Consider the following 16,795-nt stretch of genomic DNA (forward strand, 5'->3'; position numbering starts at 1 on the left):
AGGTCCTAAATATAAAGGGTACTTTTATCTGCATGTTAATACACATTTGGTGCAATAGATCTGTATTGTTTACAAATATGGGACTTTGCCGTTAACTTCTCAGGTTGCAAAAAACACACATGATAGTAAATCACAATAATAAATAACACAACATGATTGGTACAGACAACATGGCTGTACTATGACTCTTGGGTGGTAACAGTGGGGTCAAGTGCAGTGGCCATGTTTATCATAATGAAGTGACATTAAATGAACTGTGTGACTCATCTATCTGTTTTTAATAGTTTGTGGGTGGAGTTCTGTTGCACAGGGGGATAAGCTAAACCAGGTTCTGGCTACAAAGACATTACAGAATTTGCTATGGATGAAACAATTTTTGCCTCATACTTTTTGTCAATCAGAATAAAAATAAATGGAGTAATTTTTAGTAAAGTAAATTCTGAACAATCCTCTCTATTAAATCCTGTGCAGATTAACAACCTTTAGTTCTTGAAAAAGGCGATATTCTGCTGCCATGGATGCATTCAAGGCCCTAAATGTATATTGTTATCAAATGTGATTTAATATAAATATCATATTTAATACACCAAAACAACTAACTTGTTTGGTCAATGTAGCTTCTTATTTTCAGTGAAACCAATCTCGGAGCGGGTATCATCTGATGAAAAAGTAGCCTCTTGGCTATTATTTGGAGGTTTCTGGTGTAGACTGTGGATATTTGGGCCAACACTTAATCTACAGTTCACCGTACACTCAGACGAGTCTACAAAAGTTGAATGTACCTCCACATGAAATACAAACAGTGCTACTTTTTGTAGTGTTTTAAGTCCAGATGATATTTTTGCTAATCTCAATCCACGGCCTGTTTACCTGCTGTCAACTAAGGCCTACATGCTCAAACATGATCGTTCAAACTAAAAACAGAAACCACCAGACTTCCATCCCCAAAGTCTTCTCCCTCGCTGACATATTCTGCATATTCAGCTGCAGAATCTGATTATAGAGATTAGAGAGAGACAAAATCTTCCTCTGCAATCGATCTAGTTAAGTCCGGTTGATGTGAATTTCTTTAATGCTAACATATTTCTTAATATGTCTTAAATAATGTGACATTATATTTTTCACATTAGGTTACTACAGTTTCTGTGGGATGCACCTTCAGGTCTCTTCAGGTTGGTGCTTTTCTTCACAGTGATTTCGTAGCTGCGGGGCTTCTCTCCCGACAATACTACACACTCACTTTTCCTCTCAGCGGCATCGTATCTGAAGTGGGTGAAAATGTCACTCTGTTTTGTTGCCATTATTTTCTTTTCCTTCTTCCCTGTATGTTATTTGATCTCCTACAGCCATTAGTGTTAAACATGGGTCCAGTGTAGCCCTGTTATCAGTGGGTTCATGGTTGTGCTGTTGTGTTCATAGATTATTTGAGCCCAGGAGAAAAGGGCGACGCTGCCATTCATAGAAAGACAATAACATAGTGTCATTGTTTGAAAAAAACCTCAAATTTTATATCCTCTTTAGTTTATTTTTGATGTTATTTTGTAAACTGCATATTTTAAATGATTGCATGTTGATAAAGTCACAGTTATTGTTCGATGATGTTGGTGCGGTCTCTTCATCATCTTGTCGTAGCAGTGGAAAAAATAAAGGTTGTGTTTCTTTGTAACAATTTTCATTAACAAAATGAACACACTATTATCATGCCCATGTAACAGAACATAAAAACAAATACAAACCAGTGGAGGAAACCGCTCCGGTACAAGGACAGGCAGGGAAGCTTAATAAAAACAAATGGCTTATATAGAAACTAAAAAAATACTTGTGCTTTCTTTCCCTCTTTTCCCTCCTCCCTCTCTTCTGCTGCCTCCCGCCATCTATTCCTCCCCTACGCTCTGTCGCTCTGATGCATATCACCCAAGCAAATAAGAGATGCGGAGGAATCTCTCTCATTTCTCACTCCTATTTCCCCTTCTCCTCATATCTTCCTTTCTCTCTACTTCCCCTCTGTTTCCTTCATCCCCTCTTTTTTCCTTTATCGGATTTCCTCATCTACCTTTCCCTTTTCTCTCCTTGGAGATCTCATTCTCTCTCCTTATGATGATTTGAGGTTCAGCTTCAGCTGCTGGCCTATTAAAACCAAGCAGCAGCAGCCACCCTTGCCTTGCCTTATACTGCAGACAGTCAGTTAGGCTGCTTCATAAGATGGCCTCTACTCTGCATACTGCATTATAAACCCAAATGCAAAAATTGCCCCTATCTGCGCTGTTCTTGTATCCAAATATAAAGTAGAAGGATTCTTTCATGCAGCAGAGACGGGGGCAAACACACAGGCACGTCGGATGACCTTGGCAAATGCCACCTCTATCCACACTGCCTCATCTCAGTGCCAGCGATGAATGAGACCTCCCACTCTTCAGGGAGCGATGATGAGGACTTTACAGGGATTGGGCAGTGGTCAGAGCAGGAGCAGGAGGAGGGTGTTCTGTTGTAGATGTGGTTATAGGAGGTGGGGGTACAGTGTAGGGCAGGGGCAAGGAGATTGCCAAGACTCTTTCACACTGTCCTGCTCTGTTCTGCACGGCTGGATCCATATGTATGTGTACCTGGAGTGGATGACCTCACTGGTGCGTGTGGACTATCATTAACAGGAGACGTCCCCAGCCATCCTAGAAGTCTGAGTAATGTGAGAAAGCCAATAGCGATATCAGCACTGTACATGGAGTGTTTATGTCACTACGCTGCTAAGTGGCATTCTTTTTAATAACTGGAAACAGATAAGGTAATTTAAATTTCCAGCCAGAATGGTCATTGGTTGAGTTCTTGTGATAAGACCTCGGTGGGAGGAGACAGGACAATATGTCAATAGTGTTACGATTTGACAATAATCTTTCTGCTTGAACTTATTCTTCATGTTTCATTGGGATGACGTGTTTTCCACTGTCTGAGATGTTTTTTAAGTTTTAAATGGACGGACATGGATGAACAATACTCACTTTAATCTGGATTTTTGTTTTAAAAGGGTTTGATGAGTCCTTTTTCTATCAACAATTCAAGCTATCCTTAAAGCTGGAATCTTTAAGTTTAATAATAGTGACTTTGTTGATCTTCTCCACCATAGTGCTCAATGAACTAATGCCAGATTCAATTTAATTTTCCCATTTTTTCCCAGTAGTTTATGAAAATATTCTATGTTCTTTTGCATAGATGTGAGTTAGATGTACGTTGCAGTTGTAATGTGTCTGTGAAATGTGTTAAGCTGATTTAAGGGACACTTCAGTTTTGATTATTGCAAGGGTTTATATGACAGAAGTGGTATAGTTACTGAATTTCAACTGTATTTAATCACACTTCCTGTATTCTGATAAAAACCTTCTAATGTATAATATTACTGCGTTTGGCCATTTCACTAAATTCCCTTTATTGTTTATGGAGGAAAATGAATTTCCATGAAGAGAAATTCAAATACCCTATTTTTTAGACCTGAGTAGATCAAAATGATTTCACAATGATTTTACATCCAGAACTTCATCCAGGGCCACGTCGTGTTCTTTTCTTTGAACATGCATTTGTCATTGCGCCTTCATTGATAAAAGGTTGTTTCTCGCTTACAGTCCAGGCAAGTAGCAGTACAACAAATACGATCAAAGAAAATCAAAAGCTAAGGGAAGTGCTAAAAGGTAAACTTATCAGAGGGTTAGGGTCAAGTTTCTGTCAGTCAGATGCAGCAGTGATTGTTACAAACTCACAGTATCCTTGAATCCCACTGTCCTGAGCGGCTCCAGACAGCAGAGTGTTATTATCTGCAGCAGGGAATTTGACCTCTGACTCTAAAAGAGTCTCTCTCTCCTACTTCACTCCATCTCCTCCTTGACAGTGGTGAATTGAGAAAGGCCACAAGTAGTGCTTTTGTACCTTTCACTCATCTGTCACACACATCCTTCATTTCCACCATAACGGTCACATGTTACGGTGAAAATCATCTTTATTCCATTAAATGTGAACTCCACCGATTTTGCACATCAAAGCCTATTTACAGATATTGTGATAAAAGTTTTATAAAGCCTCATGGATCTAGAGGTCGATGCACACAAACTCTGAAGCTGTGTGGTTGAAAAGAATTGAGCTCCACAGAACTGTTTAGCCTGTTCCTAATTTCTGCTGGAGGCGATATTAGACACTACTGCACTAACACACTGACAAAACTCTGCGTCTGTTGAAAGTGTCTGCAGTCAAACTATGTTGTGCAGGATTTAGGCTCCAGGTTTAATAAAGCTACACCTGTTTGAAACCCTTTGTTTTCAAACGCTACATTTTGAGTCTGACAATTTATAGGAGTGTAATGCTTAATCAGTGGAGTACACTTTTATAACTTTGATTTATTTATCTTTAGTATGTGTACTTGCCGTCTACTTTTGTGTTCAGTGGGCTGCAGTGGTCTGTAACAGTTGATAACTCTAACAGTATCAAAGCAAAGTGAAAGTAACATGGTGTTTATTTATCCATTTGCCTTATCTCCAAGATTCACACGCTGGATCAGCCGACAACATAGAGCATGCCTGACTATTCATCCTGTGTGTGTTTGTGTGTGTGTGTCTGCGCTCAGATACATGCACTATCAACTTTGTGCTTGACTGCTTATGTAACTCCACATATACGGAATTCCGTATGTTTGTGCAGACAAAAGAATTCCCAGAGAAAAGATTGCGAGGGAAGAGAAAATATGGACAAGTGAAAGCTTGTGACGGCACCTGAGCTGGACTCCCCATGGTCTCCTCCAGCATCACTGTCCTCATCATCATCCTCCTCTCTGGGATCTTTCATCCATCTTCAAATCTTTCTCTTTCTTTACCTCTTGGCTCCTCTTCACCTTCTCCCTTTTTTTACTTCAGTCTTTCTCTTCTTTATGCTCCCTCCCCCTTGATCTGGCAGTGACATTGGGCTAAAGTGGGACAGAGTGTAGGGGGGCAGTGAGGCAGAAGAGACAGGGAGACAGTCATGAAGGGAGGGAGGGAGGCAGGGAAAACTGCTGCTCTGCTGTAGTGCCCCCCTCTCCTCCCTTGCACGTACCTCGGGCACTCCTGGCCCCTCAGGCCTCCCCGCAACGCCTTGGGAACCTGCTTTTAGCATGTCACCATTACTCCACTCCAATCTGCAACATCTGTCTCTGCAGCTCTTTTGCCTCCCATCATCCCTCATTTGGTTCTCCTTCTTTGACTCCTCCTCTTTCTCCTCCTCTTCCGTCTCTTATGGGTCTCTGTCGCCAAGATGCCCAGCAACAGCGGTGAGGGTGCATCATCACAGTGGCACAGGCGGTCGAGGGGAGCCAGAGAGGACCTTCTCCCTCCTTACCCTCCCTCCCTCCCTCCCTTGCTCCTCACATCCGCCTGCCATGCAAGGTGCACTCATCCGCACACGGGCCTTGCTCCCCAGTGACCTCCTGCTCCCTGAGATTCAGTGTTTGTCACAGTGGCGCTGCTTACATGCTGTGGCACTGTCGTACTCCCACTGAGGACAACATGGCTTTACAAAGGGCAAGGCATTATTGATTTGTGTGAGAGTTTATCACATGTGTGCCAGCATTCTCCCTCTCATGCACACAGAGGGAGTGCTGTGTGTGCAGATATGTGTGTGTGGATACAGTGCAGTATTCTTGCATTTACGTAAATATGAAAACAACCGCAAACACTAAGAACAGAAAAAACAGGTAAAACTGTTTTTTTCATGGTCTCCATGATCAGTCTTTTCCCAGTTTGCCATGTCTTCCTTTCATAATGGATGACGATCACACAAAACAGACCTGTGCGTGAAATTAAACCACTCGCACAATGTTGTTTTTTCCACAGAAGAAATAAGGTCACGCTTTGGCAGAGTTCACTGGTAGTGTGCACTGTGGTGTGTGTGTGTGTGTGTGTGTGTGATGCATTAGATGTCCCGTAAGCCTTCTCATGACTGCCGAGCATGTCTGTATCAATTATCTATGAGACTAAATAATTAAAGACAAAAGTGACACAATGCACCACATGTTGACAAGCCAAGGAGCACAGTATGCGTTTGTGTGTTCGTCATTGTCGGTGACCAAATGGAATCACAGATAAGTACGTGTTAGGAGGGAGACATGTTTTTTTGGTTGTGTGTCTGACGTACACAACAGATTTTTTACAGAAACATGAAAGTAATCTGAGGTATTTCTTATTTCTCCGTTTTCTTTCCATCCAGTATTTTCTCAGCCATTTTCTCTTCATCTCCTTACCCAGACATCCATTATTTCTTCCATCTTGCTGTTTGAATATTTATGGCCATTCCAATTAAGGCTGCTTAAGTGTGGTAGAGGCCTTCAACTATTACAGGGGGGAAAGATAGAAATGGAGATTAAATTTTTTTTATCAGATTTCTCCTTCATTATTTTTCTTTTGGTTTAGATGTGTGTATTTTTCCATTTCCTTTATTTGTTTTTCTCCTTCCTCTCTTTTGTCTCTATGTAGTCTCAAGCATGAGTTGTTTTGAGAGGGTGAGGGGGTGTGTGGGCGTACGGGGTGTCACCTTCTAACAGCAAATACAGAAAGAGAAACGAAGAGACAGCAGCAGGGAGAGAGACGGAGATAGGGAACAGAGGAAACAGAGGAAATGGATAGATATCGAGAGAGGGGAAAGACAAAGAATACAGGAGACGTGGTGGTGGGTGACAGCAGCTGGCATTCGACGGTGAAGCATGCCATTTTAATGAGAGCTTTAGTCCTCTGCATACCTATCTTCGGATCACTGCATCACACCGAACCTGAAAAACACACAGAACAAGGGAGGGGAGGAGGATGAGAAGGTCAAGGGTTGCGACTGAAAACTCCGGAACACGTGTAGAGGGATAAGAATAGAACAAATTTGTATCAGTGTTTCCTCTTCAATTATTCTGCCTCTGGCAACAGCATGTGTCCTGCACTTGAAAGGAGAGAGAAAAAAGAATGAAATTCACACGGCTCGTCTTTATTAACCTGCTTCTGTTATTTTGACTTAACCTCTTCCCAGTCCGTATGCAAGCTTTTGTCTCCGATTGAGTCAAAGAAAGTGGCAGTAATATGCTGTCCTTGTGGCTCTTTCTCTGTCTGGCTTGTTCTCCATAGCACTTAACTATTATGGACTGCTTTGAATGTGAATTGAGAGGAGATGGGAGCAAGCGTCATTCATTTCAAACCAGAGACAGAGAGAGAGATCGAGCTATTGTGGCTAGGTGTAGATTTCCCTTTGTCAAACACAAGCCAGTTCTTCAGGCCCAACAGAGGAGAAGAGAATAGGAAAATGATAGCGGCAGGGAAAGGGATGAGGGGAGAGAGGGCGGGTTGGAAGGCGGGAGAGGAACAGAAGAGGAGGAGGAGATTGTATTGATTTGACACTCAGGGAATCACACCACAGCTCTGTTCATTTTCATTCATCTGCCCTTGTAATGGTGGTGTTAATATGGCAGGTATAGGGGGAGAGGGCAGGAGGGGGATTTAGGAGGATGAGAACATTTTATTAGAATCCAATCTTTATTATCCTTTACCCCTGCCCACCTTTCAGCCCCTACACACATGCACACATGTATGCACTGGTGCACATGTATGCATGCACACACACAAAAACACACACATATACACACACATGCCCCTAGGGTGTTATTTACATGTTGGGCCTGAATAGACTCACAGTTGCACAAGTCATGTTTTATAGTGTGTGTGTGTGTGTGTGTGTGTGTGTGTGTGTGTGTGTGTGTGTGTGTGTGTGTGTGTGTGTGTGTGTGTGTGTGTGTGTGTGTGTGTGATTGCTTTGATACAGTATGAGCAGCTCAAATGAAAAAGGGCTTTAGTAGGCCTCCCCAGTACCTCCTTGAAATCAGCTATAATGGGCCCTTGGTAATTATCAAATAAATTAGCCACTATTTGAAATAAATCTTCATTTAACGCTTTGCTCATCAGCGGAGGCAGAGTTGATGAATTTAGGATGAGCACGGCTGCATGGCAGTAAAAACAAAGTATTGATTTTAAGTCCTCATGTCTGTTTCAGTATAACCTCAGCCAAGGAGGATATGTTTTCATCTGCATTTGTTTTTGTTTGTTAGCGAGATTACTAAAAAACGCTCAACTGAATTCCAAAAAATGATGTGGTGGGGTAGGGCAGGTTGCGGATACAGGAAAAACAAAAAAAATCATATATTTTTCTCAGATAATAATAAAAGGATCCCGTTAAAATAAGTCAGACATGTTTCGGGGGCTGATATTGACTCCAAACAAAGTCCTGAGTGAATTTAAATGTTGGTATATAAGGGGACTGTTGGGACTTGGTGGTGGTATGTGCTATCTTAGTGCAGTTCTAGTTCAATCCATCACTCTGGTAAGACAGTTAAGTCGACAGAACACAAGGAAAAAAACCTTTAAGGAATTTTTATCGTAGCCGTGACAATATTTTTTCAATGAATAGGCTATAAGGGCAAACTACTAGAAAATTAACAAAAATATTTTTTTAACTGTCTTTAGCTTGTAATTATTTTCTGCTTGTCTGTTTTATAATTTTATTGATTATTATGTTATGTATGATGAATCTGTCCACACCATATTTACCAACATACATCCACCATGTCTACCAGCGTTGGATTCTCTTTTAGTGTGTGTCTCTGTTAGGGAGTTGAGTGACTGCTGGTAGACTGAGCTGTAGCACTGGGCCATATGCCACATTACTATTTTATTACTCTGGCACAGAATCCATTGTAGCTAACGTTACCCTCAAGCCAACACACACACACACACACACACACACACACACACACGCAGTTTCATTTTACCAACCGTGGAGGCACGTATGTTGAGCTGTCCGAGGTGCTGCTTTTGCCACTATTCCTGAATAGTTTGTAATGGTACTGTCCGTGGTGCTGAACTGCTGTGTGCCCTGAGTACTTCTCCTAACTACATCACTTCCTGTGCACTGATTTGTGTATATTTGGGCAATTTATGCACATATCTTATTGACAATAGAATATTTTCTGTATACCACGCTCTGCTTTTCTCTGCATTAAATATGTGATTGATAAAGGGTAGATGTATTGTGTTTACTTCACTGATGTACAAGATCAGAAACATACCTCGATGTTTTCTCAACTGTTGTCTGTTGTTCCCCAAATATTATTTGTACTGGCCCATTGCTTGCTTTGAGAGGGTACACTCATTCTTTCATTATAAACAAGTGAAAGCAATAAGAGGCCTTACCCTTTGAATTCTGTTACACTCCTACTCTGCCAGATTTAAAACATTTAGTTCTTTGTATGTTGCAAATAAATAAAAGTATTTAGTGAGTGAAATCTTCTTCCTTAAAGGTACATTGTGTAGAATTTTGTGATATCTAGTGTTGAAATTGCATGTTGCAATTGAACACCTCTCCCTTCACCCTCCCCTTCCAAGCATGAAAGAGAACCTGTGGTAAACTTCAGTTTTCATAAAAACTCAAAAGATGTTTAGTTTGTCCAGTCTGGACTAATGTAAAGAGGACCCCCTCAATGTTAATATAAAGTATTTGAATATAAAGGGTCTTTTCTGGGGTAAAGAAAACTACAATTCATACAATTTAGATTAAAAAAACTAGTGAAAACATCATTTTATTCTACATTAAATTTCTGCCAATAGTTCCCTTTCACCTAAATCTTACACACTGGACCTTTAAGTTTCAGTGGCCCTTGGGAATAAAGGGGTTTAATTATTTTAAACCTGTGGGAAATCAATGAGGATTTCTGTTTCACTTTTGTCACTGCAGCAAAGACAGTGCTTTCATTTCCACTGCAGAATGTGGGATAACTTGTGTGATGGATCTAAATCAGTAGATCTCCATTGTAATGATAAAATGGGTGGATAGAGACATGGAGAAAGGAACGTATAAGTGGAGAAAGGCAGAAATGTAAAATTGAAAGAAATAGAGGAAGTGTAGGTGTACGCTACTGTCTGCACATTGCTGTGACATCACGTGGTGAAGATGCTCTGCACCAACACACACACACACACTCAAGTTGATGAGTGCACTCTGCAAATGTAGATTGTGAGACAGTGGGAGTAAGAATGTGTAGATTGTGAGAGTGTGCGTGCATACATTTGTGAGAACTCCATTTGTGCTCTGTCTGGTCTGTATTGTGCTGAGCCCTCTGCCCATTTAGCCTTAAAATGTGAAAGGCAAACCTTGACAATAATTGTCACGACAGTAGTCAGCATCTGTTTTTGTTAAAAAGCACGAGTGAAAAATAAAGTGACATTATGCACAGAGAGATTTGTTGAGCCCCTCTGTGGCCTGTCGCACAGGCCTGCAGCAATTACACATCCATTCAGCAGTTTCTCTCCTGTGATCTCCATCGCCATCATTTAAATGGCTGATTCTGTTTTTTACCTCTAATGAAGGGTACTCTGCAGCACACACCAAAGCGTACGCACGTGCACGCAGAGCACACATGAAACGCACACTCGCCGCGTGTGCCACCGCAGCGCCCCCTACCCAGCTGTTGTCACGTGAGTGCACAGGCCCTAGCAACAGCGAGCGAGAGAGCGAACAAAAAAAGAGAGATCTTGGCGAGAGCAGGGGAGAGAGAGAAAGAGGGAGGGAGGGGGGAGCTGTAGAGCATTAATAAGTGATGAGTCCAACAGTGTGAATTGCTGTTAGTTAGCATTGCTGCAGCGCCGCCTTCATTTGCATGGCAGCACCAAGAACAAACCCCCTTACCTACGCCATTTCCTCTCTCGCTCTGTTTCTCACCGATTCGCTTACTTTCCCTGCTTTCACTCTGCGTTTTATCTATTTCTGTCTCTTTCCTTTTTCTTCGCGGCCTCGCCAAAATCTCAAAATATGTATATCTTTTCTTAGTTACTTTCTTTTGTCTTTTTTTCCCCGTCTGATCTGTTCATCTTCTCCTCCCATGCATCCTCCCCAGTGGCCCCAGCATTCCTACATTAACTTTATCATTTTCTTTTTTTAATTTTCCCTCTTAATGATCTCTCGTGTTGCAGATAATTTGTTGAAAATGGCAGACATATATTGTGCGGGGGATTTATTTAACCATTCTTTTCCTTTACCCCTTTATCTGCTGCCTCAGTTTTTTCCTCCTCCTCCATCTCCTCTACCCCTCTGTCGCTCCCACCTTTTTCAAAGACGAGGGGTGTCCTCTCTCTGGAGGAACTTTGGGGAAGACAAGTGATGCTCCAGGGCTCCCTAATCCTTTTTTCATTGTGGCTCCTCCACCTCCTCTCACCCCCTTCCTGTCTCTCGGTCTCGTTATTTGCATGTATGTATCTGTCTGTGAGATTTCTGGCACACACACACACACACACACACACACACACACACACACACACACACACACATCCAGCAGCAGCTTCACTCTGCACTTGGCTTGACTTCCTGCCTTAGGCTGATCAGCTGAACTGATTCCATTACTTACAGACCCCCCTGTATGAGAGGGAAGAGGAGCACCGACATAGGAGGAAAAAAGATGGATATAGAAAGAGGTAGAGGGCAGAGAGGAGACTAGAGGAAGAGAGATCGGAGATGGAGAGTAGATGTCACACACAGAAAAAAGGGAGCAAAAGAAAAGGTATTGGAAAGGGTCGGAAAATAAGGAGGAAGTGAAGCGATTGTGCGCCTCCCTGGGGTGTAGGATAGACCTCAAAAATTCACATCCTGCCTCCCACAGCAAAAAAGAAAAAAAACAAGACACAGAAGCACATACATACACACACTCAACAACAACAACAAACTCCTGGAGGCGTAGGCAGACTAGACGAGAATTGATCTCCTCTCCCACAAGGAGAGGCTTGCTAGGGGAGAAAGAGAGCGGGAGAGAAAGGGAGATGGAGAAAGACGTAGAAGAATTGTTTTTACACATGTGTGGCTCTCAGGCCTGCAGGCCCCTCATCCCTCTCACTCCCTCCTCTGTCACTCCCAACGGCATGTTTCTCTTTATCTCCCTATCTCTCCCTCCATCAATCTCCATCTGCCGTCCTCCTCCCTGTGGGGTCAGCCCCGTCCTCTCCTCCACTGCCTCCCTCTCTATCGCCGCCTGCTCCCTCTCTGCTGTTTTAGGTGTGTCACATCTCCACAGACAGCAGGAGACCAGGTAGTGACTGGAAATTAAATCAGGTAGAAAGAGCATCAGTGAGGGAAAAGGAGAGGAAGTAAAGGGTTGCAGAAAGTTGAAGTCAGAGCAGTGAAGGGAAGAAAGAATGGAGGGATTTTATTAATTAATATGTATATGTAAATATATATATATAGGTTTGCATTGTAGCCACATTCTTCTATAATAGTAGCTTCCCAGAAATGCAGTCATTTGGCATTTACAAAGTACTTTGCATGTTTTAGGACAGCTTTTATAAAAAGATAAGGATTATTAAATAGGGCTGGTTGATATGGCCAAAAATTATATAAAATGCTAATTATCATGATAAATGTTGCATTATTATTTTGTTTAAGTTTAATAACAGATTTTTGCTCCTGAGTGAAGGCTGTGCTTTTAAACTCTTCTTTATGAGCAGAGAATCACTAACATTTGACAGATCTGAGGTAGATCAATGACGTTATTCCTCCTCACTGTGCTGACACAAAATATAAGCAATATATTGATATATATTGGACTTGAAAATGATTTAGAAAAAACTGAAAACTGACACTGTGATAGATATGATACAGTTTATCGCTGACATTTTATAGACAAAACAATTAATTGATTATTCAAAACAGTTCATGTGCAGGTTGATAATGATGGAAACATCTGCTGTTGCCTTCTAAACAACTGAGAGAGAGATAGGTTGGGTGGATGATGAAGTACATTCGTTTACAACCAGCACTGCAACCGCCACTTGCTTTCCTCCATTCTTAACCATCTCTGAATTTCTTACTCCACCACCACCACCACCACCCCTTCTCTGCCCCCTCCAGTCTGTCTTTCTCTCTCGAGGCATGTTGTGACAGAGTGTAGCAGTGTGTTATACAGGGTTCTACTCGCCAAGTGCATATTATCCTGTAAGGCTTAATACCCAGGTTGGAACAAAAGGGCAGGCTCAGAAATTACAGCTTATGTTGCTTAGCACTCAGCACAACAGTCTGACTCCCATGAAAACGTGTGTGTGTGTGTGTGTGTGTGTGTGTGTGAACTTTCACATGTGCATGCAGATGCACGGGCAGAAATTCACTTCTGTAGATATAATTTATATATATTCAGAAATCTGACAACCCAGTCACACACTCATACACATAAACAGATAATGCTTTGCTTCATATATGGTGCATGTGGGCTCAAATAAAATACAGAGGCTCTCTCTAAAAATATCTGCTGCAGACAAAGATCTCAAAGGAGCTTTTTTTTTTAAACAAAATGCAAAATCTCTGAAAGCTGGTCAGCTCTGCAGCTGAAACGTCAGGTAAGGAACCAAGTCAAATAGAGCAAGTGTGCGACAGAAAATAGTGAAAGGTTTTAATCAGGTGCAAAAAGGTTTGACACAAAGCAAGTTTTCAAAGTTAAGAGTTTCACGATGGTTAGGGTTAGGAAATTATGATGGTCTTTTCACTCTTTTTAATGGAGTAATTGATTTATTTATAAAATAAGTGATTCACTGAGAAAAGAAGAGAAAGAATGACTAATCAAAAGCCTTTATTGTGGAGTCATGCACAACCTGTTCAATGACACAAGAAGTGAAGCCGCCACCTCACCTCTCCGTCTTGTTAGAGTGAGAGAGTGTGTGAGTGTGTGTTTGAGTGGCAAGGGGCCAGCCCAGTCCCTCTGTGTTTTAATAAATCTCCCTTGGATGGAGCTGTGAAGCCATAAAATGCATCGATTGTCGTTGCTCACATTGAGGCATGAGACACACACGCACACATACACATTGCTGGTTATTCATACTTACATACACATTCTAATATAAACATGTTTATTGATCTCACACACACAGAGAATCTTGTACTGACATTTTACAAGCCTACACACAGAGGGATACACTGCAATGAATACACATTTGTCAATCACAGAACTGAGAAAATCGGATTAGTAAATCATTTTTTAAGAACAACATGAAGAATAAAGCTGTGATGCTATGACAAGTGGCTGAACTATTGCTGAAAGGTGTGTGTGTGTGTGTGTGTGTGTGTGTGTGTGTGTGTGTGTGTGTGTGTGTGTGTGCGTGTGTGTATGTGTGTGTGTGTGTGTGTGGGGCACACATTTCCAGAATTCAACTATTCAATGGACCTGCGTTTTACTCAAGCATTCTGTTGTCAACACTGCAGAAAGACATTGAAACATCATGTAGCAAACAACAGCCAGCATGTTCACACACACACACACACACACACACACACACACACACACACCCTGCAATAGCATCCGCATAAGCAGACAATCTGCAATCTTCTACAAACTCTGTTGTGCACTCTGTCTAAAATAACCCTTTGGGGGAACAGAATACAAAAAGACTCAGAGAAGCGGAAAGAATCAAACACTGAAATACACTCTCCTCGTCTCTTTTCCTTCCAGCCCCCTCCAGAGGGGGGGCCTCTCTCTCTCTCTTACGCACTCTCACACACACACACACACACACACACACACACACACACACTCACTCACTATTGACATGTAGATAAATCAGAGGCAGACCAAACAGTCACTGATGTGAAATGAAAATGACACTAATCTGCTGTTACCATAACACACACACAGACACATCAATTATTAACACCTACAATAACTCTCTTCTCCTTTTTCTCCCTTTCTCCTCATTGTGTATATCTCACTAGATGGATGGGACAGAGTGTGTTAAAAGCTCCCTTGTGTTCACCTAAGTGCTGCGGTCAGGCTATTCAAAGACATGTAAATTGTAGCCCTCCATTTTTTTCTTTCTTCAGTAGTTTCTCTTGAAAGTTTTGTGAAGAGGTTCTTATGATGGACGTCCCGGTGTCCACTGTAGTTTAAAATCAGACCAGAGGTTTATTTTACTTCCCTCAGCAGCAACTTGTCTTTGATTCTGAGGATATTGATGATCTCAGTATAAATGTGTCTATTAACATTTTGAATAGCGAATACAGTTACAAATACTTTATACTATATCCACTAGCTCTGTATATTTGTGTCATTGTAAAGAACTGTAACATTCAAATGTATTCAAACTTTCTGGATTCTTATTAACGTGTTGTATGGGATGGCATTGTATGTACCTGGTGCTTTTTTTAAAATTAGTTTGAGGCAGAAGATTTGAGTTTAGCTGAAAACTGTCACTGTCCCTACAACTTAGAATTCCATTAGCACATGTCGTTGTATGGTTTGTTTACTTCTTGTTTTACTTTTGAAATAAAAACACAACGATAACACAGTATAACTTGTGCACAAATAAAGTCGCAGAGTGCTGATTAAGTAACAGTACTTACACAACAAAATCCACTGTGATCAAAATCAACCATGAACGATAAGTGAGCTGTGATTCTGTGGAATCCTGCCCAATGCAAAAACATTAGCGTGGACACAAAACCGAACATACTTTGGCACATTTGTCATTCAAATATGGTGACTAACACTTCCCTCTCTCCTCTGCTTCCTCTTTACCGTCCCTTCGCAGGTAACCGTTTCTTCCTGACCTCATTTGGTGCTCTGTATATCTCAGAGGTGCAGAAGGAAGATGCTCTGTCCACCTACCGCTGCATCACAAAGCACAAGTACAGTGGAGAGACTCGCCAGAGCAATGGAGCCAGGCTCTCTGTTATGGGTATGCAGCAAGTTACTACTTCCACTCATGATAACTTGCACATGCAACTAAAGGCAAATCAGAATATGAGTTTTTGTAGCTAGACAATTATATTTTTCAATAGACGAGCAAGACAAAGTTTTTATGTTTTTGTCCAGAAAGAATTGTGCACAAATACCATAATTTGCTTTGTTGCTGGTTGTCCTTGAGTATGTACTGTAAATATTAATGTTTTGAGAAAGACTGGTAGCTTGGCTAAGCATAACACCTTGTGACATTTTTCGACTTTTTTTGAACAAATTAAGCAAACAAGGTATAACGTGGTAGTTTTTCAGATGTCCCAGAAGAAATAAAAATAAATATATATTGTCTCTGATGTGTTTGACCTGCAGACCCTACGGAGTCCACCCCGTCAGTGCTGGACAGTTTCCAGTCCGGTGAGGTGCAGGTGGGACACAGTGTGGAACTGCCCTGTGTCGCATCGGGATACCCGAACCCCACCATCCGATGGCTAAAGGATGGTCGGCCACTACCCGCAGACTCCCGCTGGACACGGCGCATCACGGGCCTCACCATTTCAGACCTGAGGCTCGAGGACAGTGGCAACTACATCTGTGAGGTCACCAACAGCTTTGGCTCCAAAGAGGTGACAGGTCATCTCAATGTCATAGGTGGGTAAAGCACGGAAGGGAGTACAGCACAATAGCCATCCCTTTCACAATAAAGCCTCATTGATTATTTTATCTACCCCCCGATGGACACAAGTCATGAATGGGATGTCAGGTCACAGACAGGCATGATATGAGACAACATTTAAATGATCTCTGCTTAGCCCGTACACGCCAACGCACCCCACAGTCCTATATGCCTAGCATGAGCTTGATCTCCACAGACGGTTTGTTCCCCTGCTGTGTTCTCATACCCCACTGAGGCGTCACTGCAGTGACAGAGCCGAACAGTGGTCGTGTGGGCTTGTCGCTGTGTGTGCCGGGGATGTGAGGGAGGGAGGAAAAGAGTGTTTCATAATGTTGAGTGTGAGGATGGAGGAGATGTACGCAGGGGTTGTGGATAGAGAG

General features: G+C 41.9%; 1 protein-coding gene across 3 annotated transcripts in view; it reads left to right on the forward strand.

Annotated features, from left to right (window-relative positions):
- Positions 1-16,795, forward strand: part of dscaml1 (Down syndrome cell adhesion molecule like 1) — a 98,428-nt gene that overhangs the window by 43,259 nt on the left and 38,374 nt on the right. For all 3 annotated transcript variants that reach the window (XR_011244536.1, XM_069534362.1, XM_069534363.1), the window contains exons 4-5: positions 15,594-15,740; positions 16,112-16,390. Coding sequence is in view for 2 of the 3 variants with exons in the window: in XM_069534362.1 (XP_069390463.1) it covers positions 15,594-15,740; positions 16,112-16,390 (426 nt within the window). In the remaining variant the exon portion in view is untranslated. The remainder of the gene's footprint in view (positions 1-15,593; positions 15,741-16,111; positions 16,391-16,795) is intronic.

Source organism: Paralichthys olivaceus, chromosome 11 (assembly GCF_024713975.1).
Source record: "Paralichthys olivaceus isolate ysfri-2021 chromosome 11, ASM2471397v2, whole genome shotgun sequence".
Taxonomy (NCBI): Eukaryota; Metazoa; Chordata; class Actinopteri; order Pleuronectiformes; family Paralichthyidae; genus Paralichthys; species Paralichthys olivaceus.